The sequence below is a fragment of the Cydia splendana genome, chromosome 12 (genome assembly GCF_910591565.1).
Source record: "Cydia splendana chromosome 12, ilCydSple1.2, whole genome shotgun sequence".
Classification (NCBI taxonomy): domain Eukaryota; kingdom Metazoa; phylum Arthropoda; class Insecta; order Lepidoptera; family Tortricidae; genus Cydia; species Cydia splendana.
In genome coordinates this window covers 11,582,542-11,603,802 of record NC_085971.1, presented here as the reverse complement: position 1 = coordinate 11,603,802, position 21,261 = coordinate 11,582,542, and the positions used below count along the sequence as shown (strand labels likewise).

The 21,261-nt window shown below is 38.2% G+C and overlaps 3 protein-coding genes and 1 long non-coding RNA gene across 4 annotated transcripts in view; 3 read left to right on the top strand and 1 right to left on the bottom strand.

Annotated features, from left to right (window-relative positions):
* LOC134795578 (uncharacterized) overlaps positions 1-21,261 on the top strand; it is a 194,129-nt gene that overhangs the window by 146,683 nt on the left and 26,185 nt on the right. The gene's annotated exons all lie outside the window — the stretch shown is intronic.
* LOC134795479 (uncharacterized) lies at positions 1,398-4,154 on the top strand. The gene is made up of 3 exons (XM_063767329.1): positions 1,398-1,639; positions 1,747-1,917; positions 2,323-4,154. The coding sequence occupies exons 1-3, from the start codon at positions 1,459-1,461 to the stop codon at positions 4,059-4,061; spliced, it is 2,091 nt and encodes a 696-aa protein (XP_063623399.1). The 5' UTR covers positions 1,398-1,458; the 3' UTR covers positions 4,062-4,154.
* Positions 4,121-11,639, bottom strand: LOC134795480 (protein disulfide-isomerase TMX3). Its single transcript, XM_063767330.1, has 8 exons — positions 11,471-11,639; positions 10,845-11,094; positions 9,789-9,972; positions 9,501-9,645; positions 8,790-9,009; positions 8,307-8,523; positions 7,413-7,608; positions 4,121-6,843 (listed from the first exon to the last, which is right to left on the bottom strand). Exons 1-8 carry the CDS (start codon positions 11,514-11,516, stop codon positions 6,821-6,823), a joined length of 1,281 nt encoding a protein of 426 aa, XP_063623400.1. The 5' UTR covers positions 11,517-11,639; the 3' UTR covers positions 4,121-6,820.
* Positions 12,177-21,261, top strand: part of LOC134795509 (puromycin-sensitive aminopeptidase) — a 35,270-nt gene continuing 26,185 nt past the window's right edge. Inside the window, exons 1-5 of the mRNA XM_063767376.1 lie at positions 12,177-12,625; positions 12,702-13,654; positions 14,028-14,217; positions 14,887-15,000; positions 15,309-15,446. Of these exons, the coding sequence (XP_063623446.1) occupies positions 12,248-12,625; positions 12,702-13,654; positions 14,028-14,217; positions 14,887-15,000; positions 15,309-15,446 (1,773 nt within the window). The 5' untranslated portion in view covers positions 12,177-12,247. The remainder of the gene's footprint in view (positions 12,626-12,701; positions 13,655-14,027; positions 14,218-14,886; positions 15,001-15,308; positions 15,447-21,261) is intronic.

The following is a 21,261-nucleotide window of genomic DNA, read 5'->3' as shown; positions in this document are numbered from 1 at the left end:
AGTTAGAAGAAGCGGCACCACCTCATTTTGTTACACTTGTTATGTTGACAAAATACGCCAAGTTTTGTAATCTTATCTCAACTACAAGGGGGTGCTACAACACTTTGAAATTTTTCAAAGTTGTATGATATCCAAAAAAAAAAAGTATTTATTATTCAGAATTTTATTTAAGTATCTGGTTTCACACTATTTGCACATGTGATTTATAAGTTTTTAAGTAGAAAAACATTTTTATTTCTATTTTTTATAATTTTTCAAAAGTAAGATATTTTTTATTTTTTTATTTTTATGTAAGTAGTGGTTTTCACATTATTTGAAAGTGTGATTTAAAAGTTATTAAGTAAAAAAAAAATTTTATTTCTAGTTTTTATGACTTTTTTTTGCGAAATTCAAAAAATCTTACTTTTGAAAAATTATAAAAAATAGAAATAAAAATGTTTTTCTACTTAAAAACTTATAAATCACATGTGCAAATAGTGTGAAACCAGATACTTAAATAAAATTCTGAATAATAAAAACTATTTTTTTGGATTTCATACAACTTTGAAAAATTTCAAAGTGTTGTAGCACCCCCTTGTAGTTGAGATAAAATTACGAAACTTGGTGTATTTTATCAGCATAATAAGTGTAACAAAATAAGGGGGTGCCCCGTAGGAAAATAAAAAAAAATGTTTTTTGAACCACCCTAATAGATGGTCAAGCAAATCTTGTCATTAGAAAAAGGCGCGAAATTCAAATTTTCTATGAGATGATATCCCTTCGCTCCTACATTTTTCAAATTTGCCGCCTTTTTCTACTGACAAGATCTGCTTGATAAACATTATATGATACGTTCAATCTTTCTAATATACTGGGTCAAGCAGATCTTGTCAGTAGAAAAAGGCGGCAAATTTGAAAAATGTAGGCGCGAAAGGATATCGTCCCATAGAAAATTTGAATTTCGCGCCTTTTCTACTGACAAGATTTGCTTGACCATCTACTCTGGAGCCGCCATTAACAGGCGTTCCCCTCTGTCGAAAATAGGCGGCCAATGGTCAACCACATGTCAACCATATGTATGGACTGACGTTTATCTGACATGACGTACCTATACATTTGATGTGCCCCTCCCCCGCAGAAAACGGCAGACTAATTTGTACCGAAAATTTTAGACATGGCGTCTCCGTTGGTTATATCCTCTAAGACCATCTATATGTTTGCGAATTACAGAAGCTTAATGATGTAAACTTAAGAGTGTAGTGTATAACGGCCCTAATATAAGATAACACAAGTAAATTTAACTGTGGCAACATTTTGTAGTCGCTGTCATTTTGACTTTTTTGACATTTCTAACATGACAATGACATTACAACAACCGGGCGGTTTTCTTTTTCCGACCGAACGGACCGGACCGAATATAGTTAACTCCATAGATTTTAACTCAATGTAATAACTACAATCAATAGTAAACTATCCAGGATGGTGCTTGGTCACAATGTGTATCAGGGACAGAGAACGCAGGATGTAAAAATAGCTCAGGACATAACATTCGAAACGATGCTTTTGAGTAACACTACTTTGGAAGGTTTAAAAAACTCCGGTTTCCATAAGCCTTCTCCAATTCAGTTGCATGGCATACCGTTAGGGAAATGTGGATTTGGTAGGTAGACCGTAGACAGGATTTCACTCAAAAATACCTAGTTTTTTTTTATTACATGCGGCTAAACTTTTGCAAGTCTTTGTAACAATTAATCTTATTAATTTCAGATTTATTATTAGAAGCTAAATCAGGAACAGGAAAAACTGCTGTATTCACAGTAATAGCTCTGGAAAAAATAAATTTAAATAATGGCCTGCAAGCAGTGATTCTGGCACCAACCAGAGAAATTGCTGCCCAAATTTGTGATGTGATTAAGCAAATTGGAGGACAATACACAGGTAAGGTATGTTTATTTTATATGGTGAGTTAGGTAATTTGGGATATATGGGGGATCATGTGATAATGTTATATGAATTTTAGTTATGTTACAAGTGAAGTCTCCATGTTTTTGTTTCATCATGTTATGTATTATTAAGTACAGATTTTCAATTCAGGAGATCTAAAATTAGTATTGAATGAAAATAACATACATATTAAGCAATAATATTATTTGCTGTCATTCAATATAGATTGTCCACAACTATCTTCTGGATTCCCAGCAATCTAGTAAGTAGAACAAATAGCCTGGCCTAAATTCCTGTCTGTAGAAAAATAGATAAAAAGCAATACTTCAGAAAGTAACATCCACAACTAGAATCTTGTTATAGACAATTTTTTATTTTATTTATGTTGTTGTCTTGAAGGTCTCACAATTGAAGTTGTTATGGGTGGCCTGCCAGTGAAGGAAGACATCACGAAATTCAAAAAGAAAGTTCACATAGTAGTTGGCAGCCCCGGAAGACTGCATCACCTCATTAGAGATAACCACATTGATGTATCTACAGTCAGACTTTTAGTTTTGGATGAAGCAGACAAACTAATGGAAAAAAGTTTCAGGGCAGACATTGAATATATATTTTCTGCTTTACCACTACAGAAGCAAATTATTTTCAGCAGTGCTACATTCCCAAAAGAGTCTAAAGCTTTCATTAATGAATATGTCCAGGTTTCACAGCATGTGTGCCCAGACAGTAATAGTGTCCTATTGGGAATTTCACAGAAAATGACCACAGTCAAACATAATACAAATATTATTAAGCAAACACAACATAGATTTGAAGAACTCCTTAACATACTATCAAAGAGAGAGTTCAAACAATGTCTGATCTTCTGCAACTACCAAGCTAGAGTTACAGATGTATACAAAATGTTGAAGAAGGCTAAATGGCCTGCAGAGAGGCTGTATGGCCAACAAGAGCAGTTGGATCGTTTGGAAGCATTAAAAACTTTACAGGAATATAAATGCAGGATACTGATAGCAACAGATCTAGCAGCCAGGGGCCTTGACTCTTCTCATGTAGACCTAGTTGTTAACTTTGAGATGCCTTATGATTGGCAGACATACTTACACAGGATAGGCAGAGCTGGGAGATATGGAGCTTATGGCCTAGCTGTCACTATTATCAGTCACCAAGAAGAAACAAAATTCAAAGAATTATTGAACTCTATGCATTTCCAATTAGACATAAGGAACTTTTGGAATGATGAAGAGTTTCAATATAATGAAGATGATTGTAAGACACCCATTAGCATACCTTTAGAACACACCATGAGCTTGTTGAACATAGATGATGATGAAACACCGAATAAGGATAGCTATAGTGAAATATGGAATACATTAGTAGGTGAAACAACAAGTAATGGTAATGTCATAGAAACATTTGACATGCTATGCTCATCATTCATGGAAACGAAAGATAAAATTTCAACATTTAAAGACCTGTTAGATTCATTTCAACAGAATGAAGAAGAATGTATTGAAGATACCAATGAATACCAATGTCTTGCTCAGAAAATTTCAATAGCAAAATATAAACAACACAGAAAACAAAATAGTTGTCTTCAAGACAATCATGTAAAGACAGAATTGGAATTTGAGGCAACTTCAGAAGAAGAAATCACTCAAGATTATATTGAACCTAAATCTGAAATAACTAAAAGGAAATTAAATGGTACAAATAATAGGAACAGACAATTAGAAACCTCACAAAGAAAATCACACACCAAAAATACAAAACATGCCTATTCAGAAGAAATACAATTTGAAAGCTCACAGAGCAAAGCATGCCGCAAAAGTGATAGATATGTACCTCCACAAAGAAAGTCATATACTAAAAATGAAGAATATGTTTCTTCTGAAGAAAGTGATGACAATGGATATAATACAGCATCATATGATTTTAAAAAATCTCAATGTTATTCTGCAAATATTCAATACAATACACATTACACTAGAAATAACAAATATTCGTACAAACCAACAACACACAATGAAGATCTATATCAACTTACTGATGAATATGTCCAATGGTACAACACTTTAAAATTAAGAACACAGCAAATTGAAATGGCTGTATATCTAAATGAAATGTCGCAATTGTAATTTATTAAAAAAACCTACCAAGATCTACCTATATTTATAAGTAAAACAATTATATATGTAAAGATTTCTTTATTAATTACAATTTGAATAAAGTTTTTTGTTTTAATACAAATAAATAAATACATCGAAACACATCACACTTAATAATAAATGCAAATGAGGCCTATACGCAATATTTCTAATGGTTGCTTGATATTAACACAGGATTACTTTTATTTCACTACATTAAGTTCGCAAATAAAATTATATGTAGTTCTGTGTAAAAAGATGTATTTAGTGCCGAACATAGGAATGGTGAAATAAAATAACAACTATAAATAAAAACTAGGGGACAATCTTACAGAAAATTTAGCCAACCTATGGGCTACCTAAATGTCGTTATGTGCCTCTCTATCGCTCTTGTATATTCGTACGATAGAGAAGCAACTAGATGGATGAGCGAACAAAGTGGTCTCTGTAGGCCCGCTCTCCCTAGTCACAAACTAAGCTAACCTAATGAATCAAGTCACAATCACAAACCTATTATCGTCACCTCTGACCATTCGGAAACCTTATTGCAACGAGATAAGGTCTACCAATCGTCAATTAAGTAAGAACACACTTTTTTACCTGAAGGGATTGGAACATTAGGTGTTAATAATATTTACTTCATGTTTCAGACCGTAACCATATTTTAACATTAACAGTCGGTTTTGTTATTACGCTGCAGAAATAACCCACAGACACATTTCTTGTCAAGTGCATGTCACGCTCCTAAACTTACTTGGTGACTACACTGTTATTCCTCGCGTTATTCCGGCATTTTGCCACGGCTCATGAGAGCCTGGGGTCCGCTTGACAACTAATCCCATGATTTGACGTAGGCACTAGTTTTTACGAAAGCGACTACCATCTGACTTTCCAACCCAGTAGGCAAACTAGGCCTTATTGGGATTAGTCCGGTTTCCTCACGATGCTTTCCTTCACCGAAAAGCGACTGGCAAATATCAAATTATATTTCGTACATAAGTTCCGAAAAACTCATTGGTACGAACCGGGGTTTGAACCCTCGACCACCGCCCGACCGCTATGCCACCAGCGCTTTTTTTCATGTCTTTTAGTGTGTATTTGGTGACTACACTGTTCTGAAAAAAACTGATTGCTTCATCATTTTGGGTTGATTTTAGTTTTATAATAATTTATCTAATACGAAGACACATTTCTTTGAAATCATAATCTGTTCTTTAAAAAGGAAATCTCACGACTAGGTAAAGAAATAAAGATGACCTAGTGTTACTTACATACAATTAGCATATTATATTTATGAGGTCTCTATTTAATTCCCGATCAATAGCTTCAAATTTAATATGTAATTGGCAACATGAATAATTATTATGGACAAATACCTACATAACAAAATATTTAGTTTTTGAATGACGCATTATTTCATTAAAATTATCTACATATACAATACAAATAGTTAAATACAATCACATTCCGGATTGTAGATAAACGAGTTTTTGTGAATAAAGAAATTCTCTGTACACACATCTCCTAACTGTACATCGGTGGACCTTATGCCTTTGGTAATAAGGTCCAGTACCGATGTACAGTTAGGAGTGTTGCTGTTTGTACTCACAAACGGGGTCCCTTTGTTTCCCATAAAGTTTTAAGTCATAATGTATTGTTTGTCATATTATCGTTAGTCATAAAACCGAAACCGTTATGTTTTCAGGATTTTCGTTAGGTTACTCTGTAGATAGGTTAGGTTAGGTTTGTTTTATGGCAATCCTGAAAAGTTACGCGTTTCTGAGAAAAACCAATTATGACTAACGAAAATTCGAACAAACAATACATTATGACTTAAGACTATTTGGGAAACAATAGAGACCCTCACAAACAGCAACACTCAACTCCTATCCTATGGGTAGAGTAAGGGTCGGTTGCTCCAAACCGTCTGTCACCGTTAAAGCGTTCGCTAAATTTTATTGTGTGGGAACTTCATATTACACTAAGTAGTCTACCCATCCGGATGAGTCTAGTGGTGCTTCTACAGTGGCAGTTATATAACATTATATTACAGTGACAGGGACAACATAATATAATTAACACATACATAACACTATCAATACTATGACGATGTTATATATAACTGCCAGTGTGGGAGCACCATAAGGAGCCAAAACTATTTATGTTTGGGTTAACTTAATAAAGAGTTGTTTTGGCCTTACTTATCTGGTCTCAACTCCATCATAATACCAGATCGTTGTTACTATAAAATTCATTTGTCACCAAAGTACCAGAATAAGTCAGGTGAAAGTAAAAATAATGTAAAAAACCATCATAAATAAAACTTAATGACACGTTATAAACATAGCCATAAGATAAATTAATATTCAATACTCATTTACAATACAACACCTGTATAAATATATCATTAAAAATACTTTGGTACAACAAAAACTCAGTAAGTATTATGCCGTGAAACTACTTCATTTTATTTTTACTGACTTGGTTACTTTATTTTACTATGAAGTGATGGATAGGGGAGCGTGCAGGAACTGTAGGGGGAAGCACCTGCACCTTGATTATTGGCGCAAAGTTAAGTTTCCGATTTAGGCCACAAGATGGCAGACCCTCCAACGTGCACGGTCCCTATTTATAAACGAGATCTTGACGGTATTATACCCGCCAGGAAATGGCCGATGACAACAAAACAACAATTTCCGACACGAACAAATAAATAGGTCCTAGATTCGGATATTAAAAGCAGCAACTACTTAGTCCTTCTTTTCATGAGTTTCTGAAACAAAAATATAGTAATAACATAAAAATATACATCATTAGTTATTATTATTTACCTATATGATTGTTACACAAGGTGGATTTTTTCCCGCCACACGTGACCATACTTGATGCGGGAACAAATGGGAATGTAAACGCACGTTTGCATTTTTTGGAAACAACATGTAGATACTGAAGTAAACACAAGACAGCTGGATATAGACTGATTTATTATTTCTAAAAACCTACCCACACCAATACATATTTGTGAATATACTACATCTCCCTCTTAATGAATTGATTAAGCTATCTAATTATTATCAAGTTTTAACAACTTAGACTACAGTAATTATGCTAAGAATTACACACTATAATTATAGCTAGTACATTTCACGAAGAGACTTGATTTTCACTTTTATTATTATGTTATCAAGGTCTAATTTCACTAGCTACCCACAATTAGTTTGAACAAATTCGTTAATTTGAACTAATATTTCTTCATGCCATTCGCCATCAAAAGCTGGGTTATATTAATTATATCTGGGTTAGGGTACTACAAAAGTCATAAATGAGAGACTGCAAATATACCTGGCAGCTCCTCCTCGTCGGCGTCCAGTATGTCGGCGCAGCACACCGAGTAGCAGATGAGGGACAGGAAGCCGAGCGGCAGGCCGAACACCAGCGCCGTCAGCACCGGGTTGCCGCGCCACATGCTGGCCAGCGTGCTGCGCGCCTCGAACAGCGCGCGGTACACGCGCACCCACCACCCGTTACCCCCGTAAGTCTGTGAAACAAAACACGTATTGAGCCCTCGACTCCCTTGGAAGCCCTTCAAATATCAAAAGCCTCTAATGGCCTCAAAAGCCTCTATTCATAAACGCGTTACTGGCCTGAATTAGCTATGAATCGTTTGTCTTTATCTGTCATTTTGACTTATGTATTTGTAAGAAAGGGATAAAACAAATTTGTCATAGAGATATCACGTCCGTGGGACTGAGAGGTAACTTCTGCCAACTCGATATCGCTTTCGCGATTAACAGCGGACGCCTAGAGAGCAACTAACGCACATAATGTGTCGATCTGTGGCCGGCTTTGTACCCAATAATAGGCGGAGTCTTACTAGGATCAAAGGAATTTGAACCTTACAGCAAACTGAAATAGATGTCAAAAAGTAAAGAAAAGTGACCGAGCCGTCATGTGCCTTCTACAGGGCGTACAGTAGTACAATCCATATTAAATTGGTAGCGCCGCGTATTCTTTGTCTGTTTGTGATCATTGGTGCTGCCATTTTAATAAAAGATATGGGATTGAACTCTAACCACTGTACAGAAGGTTCAATTTCCTTTGAGGTACACGTATCGGCTGATATTTTACTGCGCACTTACTAAAAATGAATTGACCGTCTTTGGTATTAAGGCTTTATCACACTGGAGTGGCGCGGTGTGAGATGAAGGAGTTGTCTACACAAGCATGCACACGTACCGGCGCCAGCTGGTTGTGTATCTGGTCGAGGAATACGAGCACGGCCTCCGGCGTCATGAGCACGGGGTCGTCGTCGGGCATGTGGTGGTGGCTGGTGGTGGAGTTGAGTACGAGCAGGTGGGGCGCGGTCAGCTCCGACATGGCGATGGAGTTGGCTAGCTCGAGGGAGCCCATCCAGCCGAATTGGAAACGTGAATGGAGTGTCTTCTTCTTTTTCCTGTAAAAATATTTACACGATATTACTTACTGAATGCAAAGTTCGTTGGATTAATATAATAAAAAAACAAATGGCCTAAAGGCGGTGGCTGAGAACAGACTAATGGGCGCGGTAAACACATTGTAGACAGGTCAACGTGGATCTTGATGTCTGTCACGAATCAAACAGTTGTGGTCAGGCAACCTTATTTAAATATTCAACTCCCCGACACCAAAAAATTACCCTACATAGGTATATCCAATAATAATACCTTATGTCATACTCACTTAATAATACCTTCAACCATGTCCTTAAAGTCCCTTTCAGTCTGGCTTATCTCGCTCAGCTTATTCTCAGAAACCACAGCAATCACTATATATTTCTCTGTGTCCATGAGGTGATGAATGTTGGATCTAGTGATTTTAGGAAAGAAACCGAATCTTTCTGAGTTGATCCATTTATCTAAGGTCGTGTTTAAGGCTTCCGTGTCCTCTATCACAGGGTGAGCTGAAAAGTAACAAGTAGGATACTGAACATTTGAAAGTTGATTTAATGAATAAGTCTTGGGTCTTGCTTGTCGTGGGTTGTCTTGGGCAAATCGATTAGGGCGGAAATGAAACATATAGCGCACGAATACGAGCCATGGCATACTTGTGAAAATGAAAATAATTCGACCTGATGAGATGAAATAATAATCATCAAATAGGTTATGGTCATTTTAGAGATCATGCAATGAAACCGAAATGTAATTTCCGAAAATATAACTCTTTTAACTCTCCATCGCCATACAGCGGGGTAACGCTGCAAGTGTGATGGGGACCTTTGGACCCGGCATGGCTCAGAACGGGTTTTAGTTCTTAAGTTTTGTATGTATTTGTTTTATATTATCAAATAAATGACATTTTTAATTTTTTGATTTGGTGATTATAGAAGATGGTGGATTGTTTTCTAAAATGTTATCAGACTAAAATTTTTCGGAAAATATTATATTTGCTTACCATCAAAGAAATATGCTTCATCTTCTTTGTAACAGAACACTGCAGAGTCATTCGGTGGGTTGATATCATTCTTGACCGTCTCATGGGACATGGCGTAAAACCAACTGTGGGGTTGGTACTTATCGGCATGCCTAATAAAGATGTCCTTGAAAAAAAATAACATGGTTTAAAATCATGCTAATTTTACAGTTTAAGGGTACCACCCGGTATTCCATCTGTTAAGTTACTTTATATTTTACCTACCCTAATCTTATAAAATAAGATGAAATATCTGTTTTTAATAATTACCCATAATGGTCCCTGCTGTTTCCCAACAAACCCGAAGAACACTGGATGTGCCTCCTTAAGATAACCCAAGCTATCAGCTTGTGTCAACCTCTGTACCGCCGGCTGGGACATGCGCACCGCATAGTTCACCATGTCCTCTTTCATCCGCTCGCCATTGTACTCATAGTGTTGGGAGCCTTTGATGCTGTAAATATAAAATAATTAGATTAAAGCAATGATAGGCCCGCAGGATATCTATCAAGGGGTGGGTGCTTTGCTTTAAACATTTCCTGATTGAAAAACATTATAATTTGGCAGTGGCAGTGGCATGCAATATGCAGACATATAAGTTTTTTGTGGCAAAATAAAGTGATTGACAAAATGTAGATACATGTGTGTTATCCATGTTACCTTAACGTTATAGGTACTTACTTACATAGATATTTATTACATTTCATAAGAAGATAGCTACCGCGAAATACACAACATGTTTGACATCTTCTTCTCTTTTGATATATTGGTTACTCTCTTCTATTCTTTTGGCACTGCATACGTTTACGTTTTAATTTTTAAGTAATAAATATATGTAATAAAGAAATGATGTGCGGCTTTGTGATTGATTTGCATTATTGAAATTTCTCGGTAACATACCTACAGCAAGTAGAAGTTACATATTTGAATATTAATCTACCTTATCTACCTATAAGTTATCGATAACAGATTTATTGACGTTTCATTTTCTCAAACACTCGTTTTTGCCACACAAACTTCTATGTCTGGCAATATGTATATGTGCAGGGCTCACAGCATATATAGTCCTAAGCTGATTGGGCTGTTTTAGCATCCATGAGTGGTATGTCAAGTGTAAAGACCTCATACCATAGTTGGGCGTAGGAAATCAGTGGCGACCCCTCCCCCCCTGCCTTTATACTCAGGTGACCCGCCCTGACTGTAAAGCTGGACCCGCCCTTGAAAGAATGAAGCCAAATTAGAGTCTGTGCGGAAAGAGAGGAGTCGTGAATGTAAGGGATCCCATACATTCTACCCGCTCAGACTCTATTAAATAAGTACACTTACAACAGTATGGTAGGATAGGCTCGAACTTTGAAATGTGTGGCAACTGCAGGGAACCTTGTGCAGTCAACCTTAGCCACTTTAATCTGGCTGTTGTAGAGCGACTGCGCGACATGGGCCCAGATAGGCTCAATGCGACGGCAGTGTGCACACCATGGTGCATAGAACTTGATAAACCACATGCCTTCATTGCTGATGTCTATGAATCTATCACTCAGCTCTAACACTCTAGAGGAAGATACTCCATACACAGCTGAAAGAAAATAGACACATGTGAAAGCAGTATTTTAGATTACTAATATATTAACTCAATTTGATATCACCCCAAAAGACCTATTTGCCCATGTAGTAGGAGGTAAATAATACAAAAACCGGGCTAACGCAATTATCAATACTAATTTTACTGCTATCATAAGGATTTGCATTCACCGGTAGTTTTTGTCACGATTCTCAAACATTGTATAGTGACCTAGTAACTATACAAAAATATGTATTGTAAAATTATTGAGCATAGCACAGTGATGCGAAAATTTATGTAATACGTCCTTTAAATATAAAATTGAACAACATTTAAAGAATATTACTTAGAAATAATAGTGTTTATTAATAAAATTGATACTAATACTAACCTGTGAAAACTAACAAACAAAGCTTAATTAAATTACACATTTCCATAGCTTGCTCTTTGCAGAGCAAAGATATAAGTAAAATTAGCTATTTAGAATATTTTGTACTCTTATTTAATACTAGTTTACTTAACATTAGCCTAATAAGCTTAAAATCAATACACTATAAACTTTAGAAGATCAGCATACTACGGGAGTACACTTGTCAAAAGTTGTATTTTTTTAATGCCTTATGCTCCGACAATAAGAACTAAAATCGAATGTATGTGTTTGCCCACTGTATTATGACAGCTGTCAATTTAATGTGAAGTGTGTTCCAACTACTTATAAAAACGTAGAAAGACAGAACCGACGAGCGTGTAAAACTTAAAGGGAAAAATATATTTTTAAATATAATATTACATTTTTAAAATATTTTTGAACCACATTGTTAAATTAATTTTACACTAGAATCACAATTCAATACCTAAAAACACAATGATTAGGAAGTTATCAATATACCGGATTCGATGTTGTAGTGTTCAAATCAAAAGTGATAGTGTAATCAACCTATTGGTTCAGAAGAACTTCCCAATTTCAATTTCATTCATTTCATTCATTATCTCTTCTGTCATGGTCATATCATATGTCAAAGAACTAAACATTTTCATTCACCGATATTCCAACCTCAAAAAATATATCTTTTCTTTCATCAAACCAACATAAATTGCCTACATGAGTCCTACTAGTCTATCTATTGAGTAACTTTCACTTTCAACGTCACTCCGTTAACCGCTTTCCATGACGCTACAGTTACTACGCGTCATACGTAATTCATTTGCATTTCGTTCAGAAAATTGCATTAATTTTAATCGCCATTGCAAGTTGTTACGAACGAGCGAATACCGTTATTCGGAGTGGGGGCAGAGAGTAGGACGCGCGCGGGGGGCACGTATCGGAGGTGCGGGAGCGCGGCGAGTTCACTCTGTCACTCGGTCATTACGGTATTTTTCTGTAACGCGTCCCACATTTACGATCGTGAAAGAAAAAGTGACAATGCCCGAAAACAAACCGTTTCAACGCCTTCCGAAGAATGTCGTACCTAAACATTACGATCTAGAACTGGTGCCAGATCTCGAGAAACTAACGTTTACGGGAAAGACGGCAGTGAAAGTATCGGTAAGAGGGAATTTCATCATTGGTTGGTCTGGTCGCCGCAAATTATCTCGTTTCAACATGACGTATTCACTTTCAGATCGTCAATCCTACCAAAGAGATAGTGCTCAACTGTTTGGACTTGGATTTGAAGACCGTTAAGTTACAGTTCGAGAATGGAGAAGCTCTGTCGCCGGTGGAAGTGCGGCTCAGCGCAGCCGAAGAGACGGCCACGATCGCGTTCGCGGAGACGCTGCCGGCCGGCGATGCCGCTCTGCAGTGCGAGTTCACTGGCGAGATCAATGACAAGATGAAGGGGCTGTACCGCAGCAAGTACCTGACGCCGAGCGGCGAGGAGCGCCACGCGGCCGTCACGCAATTCGAGGCGACGGACGCGCGCCGCTGCTTCCCGTGCTGGGACGAACCGGCCATCAAGGCCACCTTCGACATTTCCCTGCGCGTTCCCGCCGACCGTGTCGCTCTCTCTAACATGCCCGTGAAGGAGGAACAGATAACTGACAACACGCGATTCGTGAGGTTCGACACAACTCCAATCATGTCCACGTATCTGGTAGCTGTTGTAGTGGGCGAGTATGACTATGTGGAAAAGACATCGCGCGACGGCGTCTTGGTGCGCGTGTACACGCCTGTGGGCAAAAGCAAGCAGGGCATGTTCGCACTGGAAGTGGCAGCCCGGGTACTGCCTTACTACAAGGAGTACTTCGACATAGCCTATCCATTGCCTAAAATTGATCTGATTGCTATAGCAGATTTTTCAGCCGGTGCTATGGAAAACTGGGGTTTAGTGACATACAGAGAGACATGCTTGTTGGTGGATGAGGAACACACATCTGCTGTGAGACGGCAGTGGATAGCCCTTGTAGTTGGTCATGAGTTGGCTCATCAGTGGTTTGGCAACCTGGTCACTATGGAATGGTGGACTCATCTCTGGTTGAACGAGGGTTACGCTTCATTTGTGGAATTCTTGTGTGTCAACCATCTGTTCCCTGAGTATGATATTTGGACTCAGTTTGTTACTGAAACTTACATCAGGTATGTAAATAAATATTCTTAGTGTATATGAGACTTAAAGTATATATTTTTTATGTATAATAATGTGCATTCTTGGCATGATTCACACAATTTTTGATATCTTTGTGTAAAAGAAAGTGCTAACTTGGCATATGGCCAATGCATATGAACATGAGCCATGAATAAATAGTGCCAAGTCATCATATTTTGTTGTTCCTATGCACACAGTTTTATCAGTAGTTATCATTCTTTGGAATTAATGTTTCTGAGAATGTATTTTTTCTAAATTATATTCCATTAACAATGTTTTTGACATGAAACATTTCGAGAAACATAAATTCTAACTCAAAATTGTATGCTTTGTGCCTCCACTAATGTTAATGTACGTTTTCAGGGCTTTAGAGTTAGATTGTTTGAAAAACTCACACCCCATTGAAGTGCCAGTAGGCCACCCATCTGAGATTGATGAGATATTTGATGACATCTCATACAACAAGGGTGCTTCTGTCATTCGCATGCTGCACAGATATATTGGTGATGATGATTTCCGTAAAGGAATGAACATCTACCTTACTAGACATCAGGTGAATTTTCTTGCTGTTTACTTCATATTCTTTATAAAGCTATTATATTTATATCATTCAAATCTCACCAGCTTGAAACAAGTCAGCCAGAAGTGACCTTGAAATTTTAAATTAAGTTTTGAGGTTCTTTGGCGACCCAATATCAAGTTAGTGGGAGTTTACAAAATGTTGTATGTGGTAGGACTTTCATTACACAGATTAAACATTTATATTTAAGTGTAAATATAGTCTTCCTCGATATAACATCATAAAGTAGGAGTGTGTTGTTTACTAATTCTTAGTAATACAGAATTATTATCGCAAGTTTTATTTATCAGTATCACTGATTAAACAGAAATGTAGTAATGTACCTACAAAACCTAGAAATATGCAGAGCAGTTTATTGCATGATATATACAACTTAGTTGTTTCAAGATATCTTCTTTAGACCAAGATAGCAAAAATCATAGAGTTTGACCAAGAAAAGTCTGCAGATATTTTTATAGCCCATGCAGTGCAAGTGTTATTTTAAACATCAAAATTCTATGAAATTATGACATATAAATAACACTTGCACTGCATGGGCTATCATCGCTGCAGACTTTTCTTGGTCTAACTCTATCTGAATGTCAAAACAAACTAAATATTTAGTACTGTATCATTTATAGGAGTATTTTTTTTTCATTTCAGTACAAAAATACTTTTACTGAAGACCTATGGGCTGCTTTGGAGGAAGCATCAAACAAGCCTGTTGGGGATGTGATGTCCACATGGACTAAGCAGATGGGTTTCCCAGTTGTACAGGTTGGTTGAGTTTCACAAGTCATACAAATATGTTGGAAAACTTGTCTTGTTGACTTGGCCTGTCGAATTCTAAACGAAACCTATACATATCCTTGTCCAAATAGTGCTAAAATTATAATAGCAAATGACACCACATATTTGAAGACACTATTTTAATAACAATGGCCCTTAATCATAATAAGTCCTTCAACTCGATTGTCTTCCTTTAAGTGAGTACATTAAATTCATTGCCTATTGTGAGGACAGACAATACTCCTAATGAAGTTAATATAAACATGTTTAAAATATACATGGTGTGTTGTTGGCAGGTAAACTCGACACAAAGGGGCAATGATCGCGTGTTGACGCTGACTCAGCAGAAATTTACCGCGGACGGTAGCCAGGACCCTCATGATATCCTATGGATGGTGCCTATTACTATTTCTACACAGGAGTTTCCTTCTAAGGTAAGATATTGATATGGATATTTTAACCATAAATTATGTAATACTTTTATTAACCAGGTAGCCATTCCCAAACAAAAACAAACATCTTCGTTGTCATTTTTATTAAATATTTTTTTACCAATTAGTCCCATGCAAGCGAAAATGAACGTTAATTACAGAAGTCCTGAGCAGAAATACTTTAAGACAGACTTACTACAGAAGGAACTCAAGCATATCAATTGCTTTAGATCGTGTACGTACAACCGGCACAACCGCGCGGTATTAATAATAATGCAGCAGGAACTTGTTTGTTTTTTAAGTTTGGCGCCAGTGGCTCGGAGGCCTACCGTGACTTTCAAAAAATCGAGTTAGACCAAGATAACGCATATCATATAAGTTTGACGTTTAAAATAACACTTGAACAGTCTGGGCTATCAAAATCGCTGCAGACTTATCTTGGTCTAACTCTTTCTCCTCTCTCAAACTAAAATAAGACAAGAGCGATAGAGATGGAATAGTCGATCTTCGAATTTCGATATTCGCAGTAGCCTTTACAGTCACTCCAGACAGATTAACTTGTCATCTTAAATCAAAATAGATCCATTATCTTATCTGCAACCTTGGAAGAGAAGAGTTTCACATTGACCTAAATATTTATCTTGATTTCCTTATTGATAGCGCTTCACTTCCTTATTCAATAAAAGTGTCAATACTCAATGATTTGCAGCTTCCACAATGTGCGTATTGTGCGTTATCAAATAACCAGCGTTCAGATGAAGATTGCTGCAGTGGCGGGCATTGTAAAATAAATAAGCATATTGAAGTAATAATATTTATTGATTTATGGTATTGTTAGTTTAATGTATTTAGCGCTATGTGTACGGCCATGGACTTCGGAATAGCGACAAGTTATAGGTAGGCATTGAATGAGAATCGCAAATTATCTAGATTTCTAGTACAAGAAACGCGATAGAGATAAACCATATTTAAACTCACGGCCCTTACTTAAAAGCATTTTCGTTATTCCATCTAAGGATGCAACGCACACAAACAAAACAAAAGTGGGTACTTTTGCGGTGTTTGTGTGTTATCCTATAAAATTACTTTTGATGTAGGCCAATTTTTGTCTGGGAGAGACCCTCTATTCTGCATAACCTAGTGGTAGAAGAGCCGGCCGCAAAATTTCTAACCGACTTGATACCACGATGAAATGCACAATGGTTTCCCAGAAAAGTTATGCTAAGTCCGAATTCGATAGTCTGCCACGGCGGAACTTGCCGAAAGTACGAAAAAGAAGGCCACTTCCGGTGCGAAAAAAGGGGCTGATTTAACCCATCTGATACCGAGATAGTAGTTATGGCAGCAGTTAGAAATTTACATGTAGACACAGAAAAGCGAAGTCTGCCACTATTTTTTTTGCCGGAAGTGCTTGGCAGACGCTCTCAAAGGTGACCATCGGGACCCCTAAATTAACCCATCTGATACCACCATGAAACCAATGCCAGTCGGTAGGTATGAACTCTCATGTCAGGAATATATAAGTCTGCCAAGGCTTTTCCTGCCGAAACACCATGGCAGACGAGATTATGTAAGCAAGGTCGCCATCGGTTACCCTACACTAACCCATCTGATACCACCATGAAACCAATTCCATTCGGTTGGTATGAACCCCCATTTTAGGAATATATAAGTCTGCCAAGGTTTTTCCTGCCGAAACACCTTGGCAGACGAGATTATAAGCAAGATGACCATCGGTTACCGTACACTAACCCATCTGATACCGCCATGAAACCAATTCCATTCGGTAGGTATGAACCCTCATTTCATGAATATATAAGTCTGCCAAGGCTTTTCCTGCCGAAACACCTTGGCAGACGAGATTATGTTAGCAAGGTGTACATCAGTTACCCTACATTAACCCATCTGATACCTCCATGAAACCAATTCCAGTCGGTAGGTATGAACCCTCATTTCGGAAATTTTTAAGTCTGCCAAGGCCTTTCCTGCCGAAACTCCTTGACAGACGAGATTATGTAAGCAACATCCGCATCCGTGGGACCGGTATACGTGATTACTGTAGGCTTATTTATTACTTTATGCTTTTACATATTTGTATATTATTATGTTATTAATGAAATATATTTATAATTTATTAAACCTATACCTAATACATTGGGAATTCATTACCTGCTTACGGCAGTAGTAGGGAGTAGTGGGTGAGTTCTGGCTCACTTAGCCAGGCCAACAGTCCCTCCCCCTTTTTTTCCCTTGTTGAGGCCCTGCAACCTTACCTTGAACCCAACCTAATGTCATTGTAGCTCGAATCTAACCTAATCTATTTTTATTGCTTTTAGAAAATATTCTAATAACAATTATCTACTTTTGCAAAGTTAAATGTTGAATTCTTTATTTCGCAAAATGGAATTTTAATGTGAGTTTTTTTTTAATAATACAATGATGGTGGCAAACAGGAATACGGCCCGCCCGATGGTAAGCGGTAACCGTAGTTCATGGATGCCTGTGACGTCAGCAACAGTGATTTTACAATTCGTCGCACCTGTCACGTTGGTGAAACAGGGGCCAGGAGTTAAGTCAAAAGCTAGTAAACAGTAATCTCCTCCATAGTCCTCTCTAACTTTCAGGCAGTTTTATTAACTTCTTATGGTATCAATGTGGAGTATAAATAGTCTACTATACATATATCCCAAAAACTTTAACGTTTACGTTTTTAAATACAGGGTGACCTTAGCCATTGGACAAACCCTGAAATCCCACATAGGGTTACTTCTCAGAAATGCTCTAACGGTAATTTCTTTTTAATTAGAACAAAAGATAAAACATTAAATTATCAAAAAAAAGTTAATTCCAATAATCGACAACAAAAAGAAACATACTGTATTAATCATTGGCAGTGCTTTTGACAATTTGTTTGAAAATGTGCGGCAATGATGACATTTGTCAAAAGTCAGAATCTTATTAATGTCATAAATAAAAAAGATAATCAAAACGGTCGAAGAAAGTTTTAATTAATTTAATTTAATTTAATAATCTAATAATTAATAATTAATCTTATTTAAAGCTGCAACACGACTGATTAATTGACATGATTGTTCTCCCAGAAGGAGGTTCGTGGGGTGTTAGACTTTGGTACGGTCGTATAGAGGGCGGTCTCGTGACTTCAGAAAATTCCGACTTTTGGCCTACCGCTTCCGGTCAGAAAAATGTTCGACGGCCCGGCCAAACGGTGGGAGGTAGGTGGGGGGTTCTCGACCAAATGTCATAGAGGGACCCTGGCAGTTTTTGACGCCGCCATTTTTTTTCAAAATGGCTGAATTTTTTTTTTTTTTTTTCAAGTTTGTCTTAGCGCGCTGAAATTTTGGTCACGGAATCTCAGGGTCCTCTAGATTCGTATGGGAAAAAAAATTTCGAAAAAATCCAAGATGGCGGAAAAAATGGCCCCTTTTATTTTGTATGGCAACTTTTAAACGGTGCGAGATAGGTGGGGGGTGCTCGACCAAATGTCATAGAGGGCCCCGAGACAAAATAAACTGCATTTAAAAATTTTCAAACGGGCCGACTTTTTTTTTTTTTTTTTCAAGTTGGTCCGAGCGCGCTGAGATTTGGCATGGCGAGAGATAGAAGCCTCTAGATTCCTATGAAAAAAAAAATTTTTGGAAAAAATCCAAGATGGCGGAAATAATGGTCATTTTAATTTTGTATGGCAACTTTTAAACGGTGCGAGGTAGGTGGGGGGTGCTCGACCAAATGTCATAGAGGGCCCCGAAACAAATCAAACTGCATTTAAAAAAAATCAAATTGGCCGACTTTTTTTTTTAATTTTTCAAGTTGGTCCGAGTGCGCTGAGATTTGGCATGCGGCGAGCTAGGGGGCCCAGCATTACCATGTAAAAAAAATTTTTGGAAAAATCCAAAATGGCGGGCGACAAGGGCAAAATTCAAATTTCCAAGTAGGTTAAGCGAGCCCGAAGGGCGAGCTTCAGGCCGGGAGGCCGAAGGCCGACCCCGCGTAGGGCTGTCAGGCCCGGAGCTTCACCCCGAATATCCAAGCGTGCCCCGCCCCCAGTAATTTTGGGCGAGGCCGAAGGCCGAGCTGCGGGAATGACGAACAAAGCAAAATCCTATACAAAAAGTGTGTTAAGCGAGCCCGAAGGGCGAGCTTCAGGCCGGGAGGCCGAAGGCCGACCCCGGCGGAGGGCCGAAGGCCCGGAGCCTCCACCCCGACTCCCAAAACGCGAGGCCGAAGGCCGAGCTGCGTGAATGCAGTTCCCCCAAGCGTTCTACAAAGTCAACTGTCTTGATAAGCGAAGCCGGCGGGCCGAAGGCCCGACGGCGAAGCGTCGAGGCTCGCGAAGGCCGAAGGCCGAGCTCCGCGTAGGGCCGAAGGCCCGAAGCGTCACACGAGAGGGGGAAGTTGGCCTACGGCCTTCGGCCTTCGGCCCGCCGTTTCGCTTGTCTAAGACACTTTTCCTATTGGGTCGTGTTTAAGCTCCAACTTCCCGCTTAAGCCCCGAAGCAAAACCAACCCTCCCAACTGTTTTAATAAGCGAAGCGGCGGGCCGAAGGCCCGACGCTGAGCTTCGAAACCCAGCGAAGGACGAAGGCCGAGCTCCGCGTAGGGCCGAAGGCCCGGAGCGTCCCTTACGAGTTCCCAAGCACGCGAGGCCAGGCCGAGCTGCGGGAATGTAGTGCTTTCACGCGGATCTTTTCGTCCTAGCAAAAGTACAACTTTATTTCTTTTTCCCTTTGGAAAACAAACTACTACTACTACTACTACTACAACAAAAACAACAGCACCAACAAGAAACTACAAGAAGACCGCGGGGCCCTCGGGCCCCGCGCACAGGGCAAAATCTAGTCATGCTATTTATTACCTCAGGAGCTACTAACACATACAGGTTGCTCCAAAGTAAAAAAATCGTAATTTGTTATGATACTTTGTATACTGGTTCTAAATACCATTGACGTGTAAAATTGTATTGATTTTATGAATAAATTATTGAATATTGAATATAAATACCCTAATGCATGGACACCCTGTATATCAACTTGAAAGAAAATGTTCAATATTTCTTTATAGTGCGACTCCTTAGCTCGATTTAGTATGGAGGTAGAGTCTGGCTAATAAAAGATGAACCTGAAAGAATGCGGTCCTGGTCTGACCCATCCTAAATCCTGTCCGATCCGGCAGAAAGCACGAAACTTGGCATGCAAACTTCAAACTTCAACATTTATTCAGCAAATAGGCCGCAAGGGCACTATTACACGCCGCTAAAGAAATTTTCACTTCAAAAAGTTTTGAGATGTAATGTGAAACCAAGTCGGTTATTTTAATCAGTGCCAGGGGGTGTTAAAACAGTATCAATAAGATATCTTTAATTTGTAATTTTTAGCGAGTTTTAGCGGTGGGCAAAGTAATCCGGTGATTTGGCATCCATACCAACATTGCCCACCACCAAAAACGGATTAGGGTTGTCACTTTCATCTAATTTACCCAACTTCGCATGTAAAATAAGGTTATGTTTGTACACTAAAGTAAGTTTATAAATATATACTGTATTTAATTTGTCTTATTATCCTTTACTTAGATGTTTTATCCCGTTAACTAATGAAAAACACAGCAAAAATCATATTTTTGGCCATTAAACTATTGTAACAGATTTTCTCAAAAGTGACAACCCTAGCCTTTGTAAAATGCTTAGGCGAGCCTTATATGGAAATGAGCAAAAACGGGTAGGCAACATTGCCCAGCAAATTTATTTAAAAGTTTTTACACTTATCGCTAAGTTATTAACAGGGAATGGTAGGATTGCCCAAAA

What these genes read in the sequence shown, in the direction of transcription:
- LOC134795479 (XM_063767329.1), top strand. Translation starts at nt 1,459, where the DNA reads ATGGTGCTTGGTCACAATGTGTATCAGGGACAGAGAACGCAGGATGTA. An exon ending in GTTAGGGAAATGTGGATTTG is followed by an intron (nt 1,640 to 1,746) that starts GTAGGTAGACCG and finishes TATTAATTTCAG; the next exon opens with ATTTATTATTAGAAGCTAAA. An exon ending in AATTGGAGGACAATACACAG is followed by an intron (nt 1,918 to 2,322) that starts GTAAGGTATGTT and finishes GTTGTCTTGAAG; the next exon opens with GTCTCACAATTGAAGTTGTT.
- LOC134795480 (XM_063767330.1), bottom strand. Translation starts at nt 11,516, where the DNA reads ATGGAAATGTGTAATTTAATTAAGCTTTGTTTGTTAGTTTTCACAG. An exon ending in TTGTTTGTTAGTTTTCACAG is followed by an intron (nt 11,095 to 11,470) that starts GTTAGTATTAGT and finishes ATTTTCTTTCAG; the next exon opens with CTGTGTATGGAGTATCTTCC. An exon ending in CGACGAGGAGGAGCTGCCAG is followed by an intron (nt 6,844 to 7,412) that starts GTATATTTGCAG and finishes TTTTTGTTTCAG; the next exon opens with AAACTCATGAAAAGAAGGAC.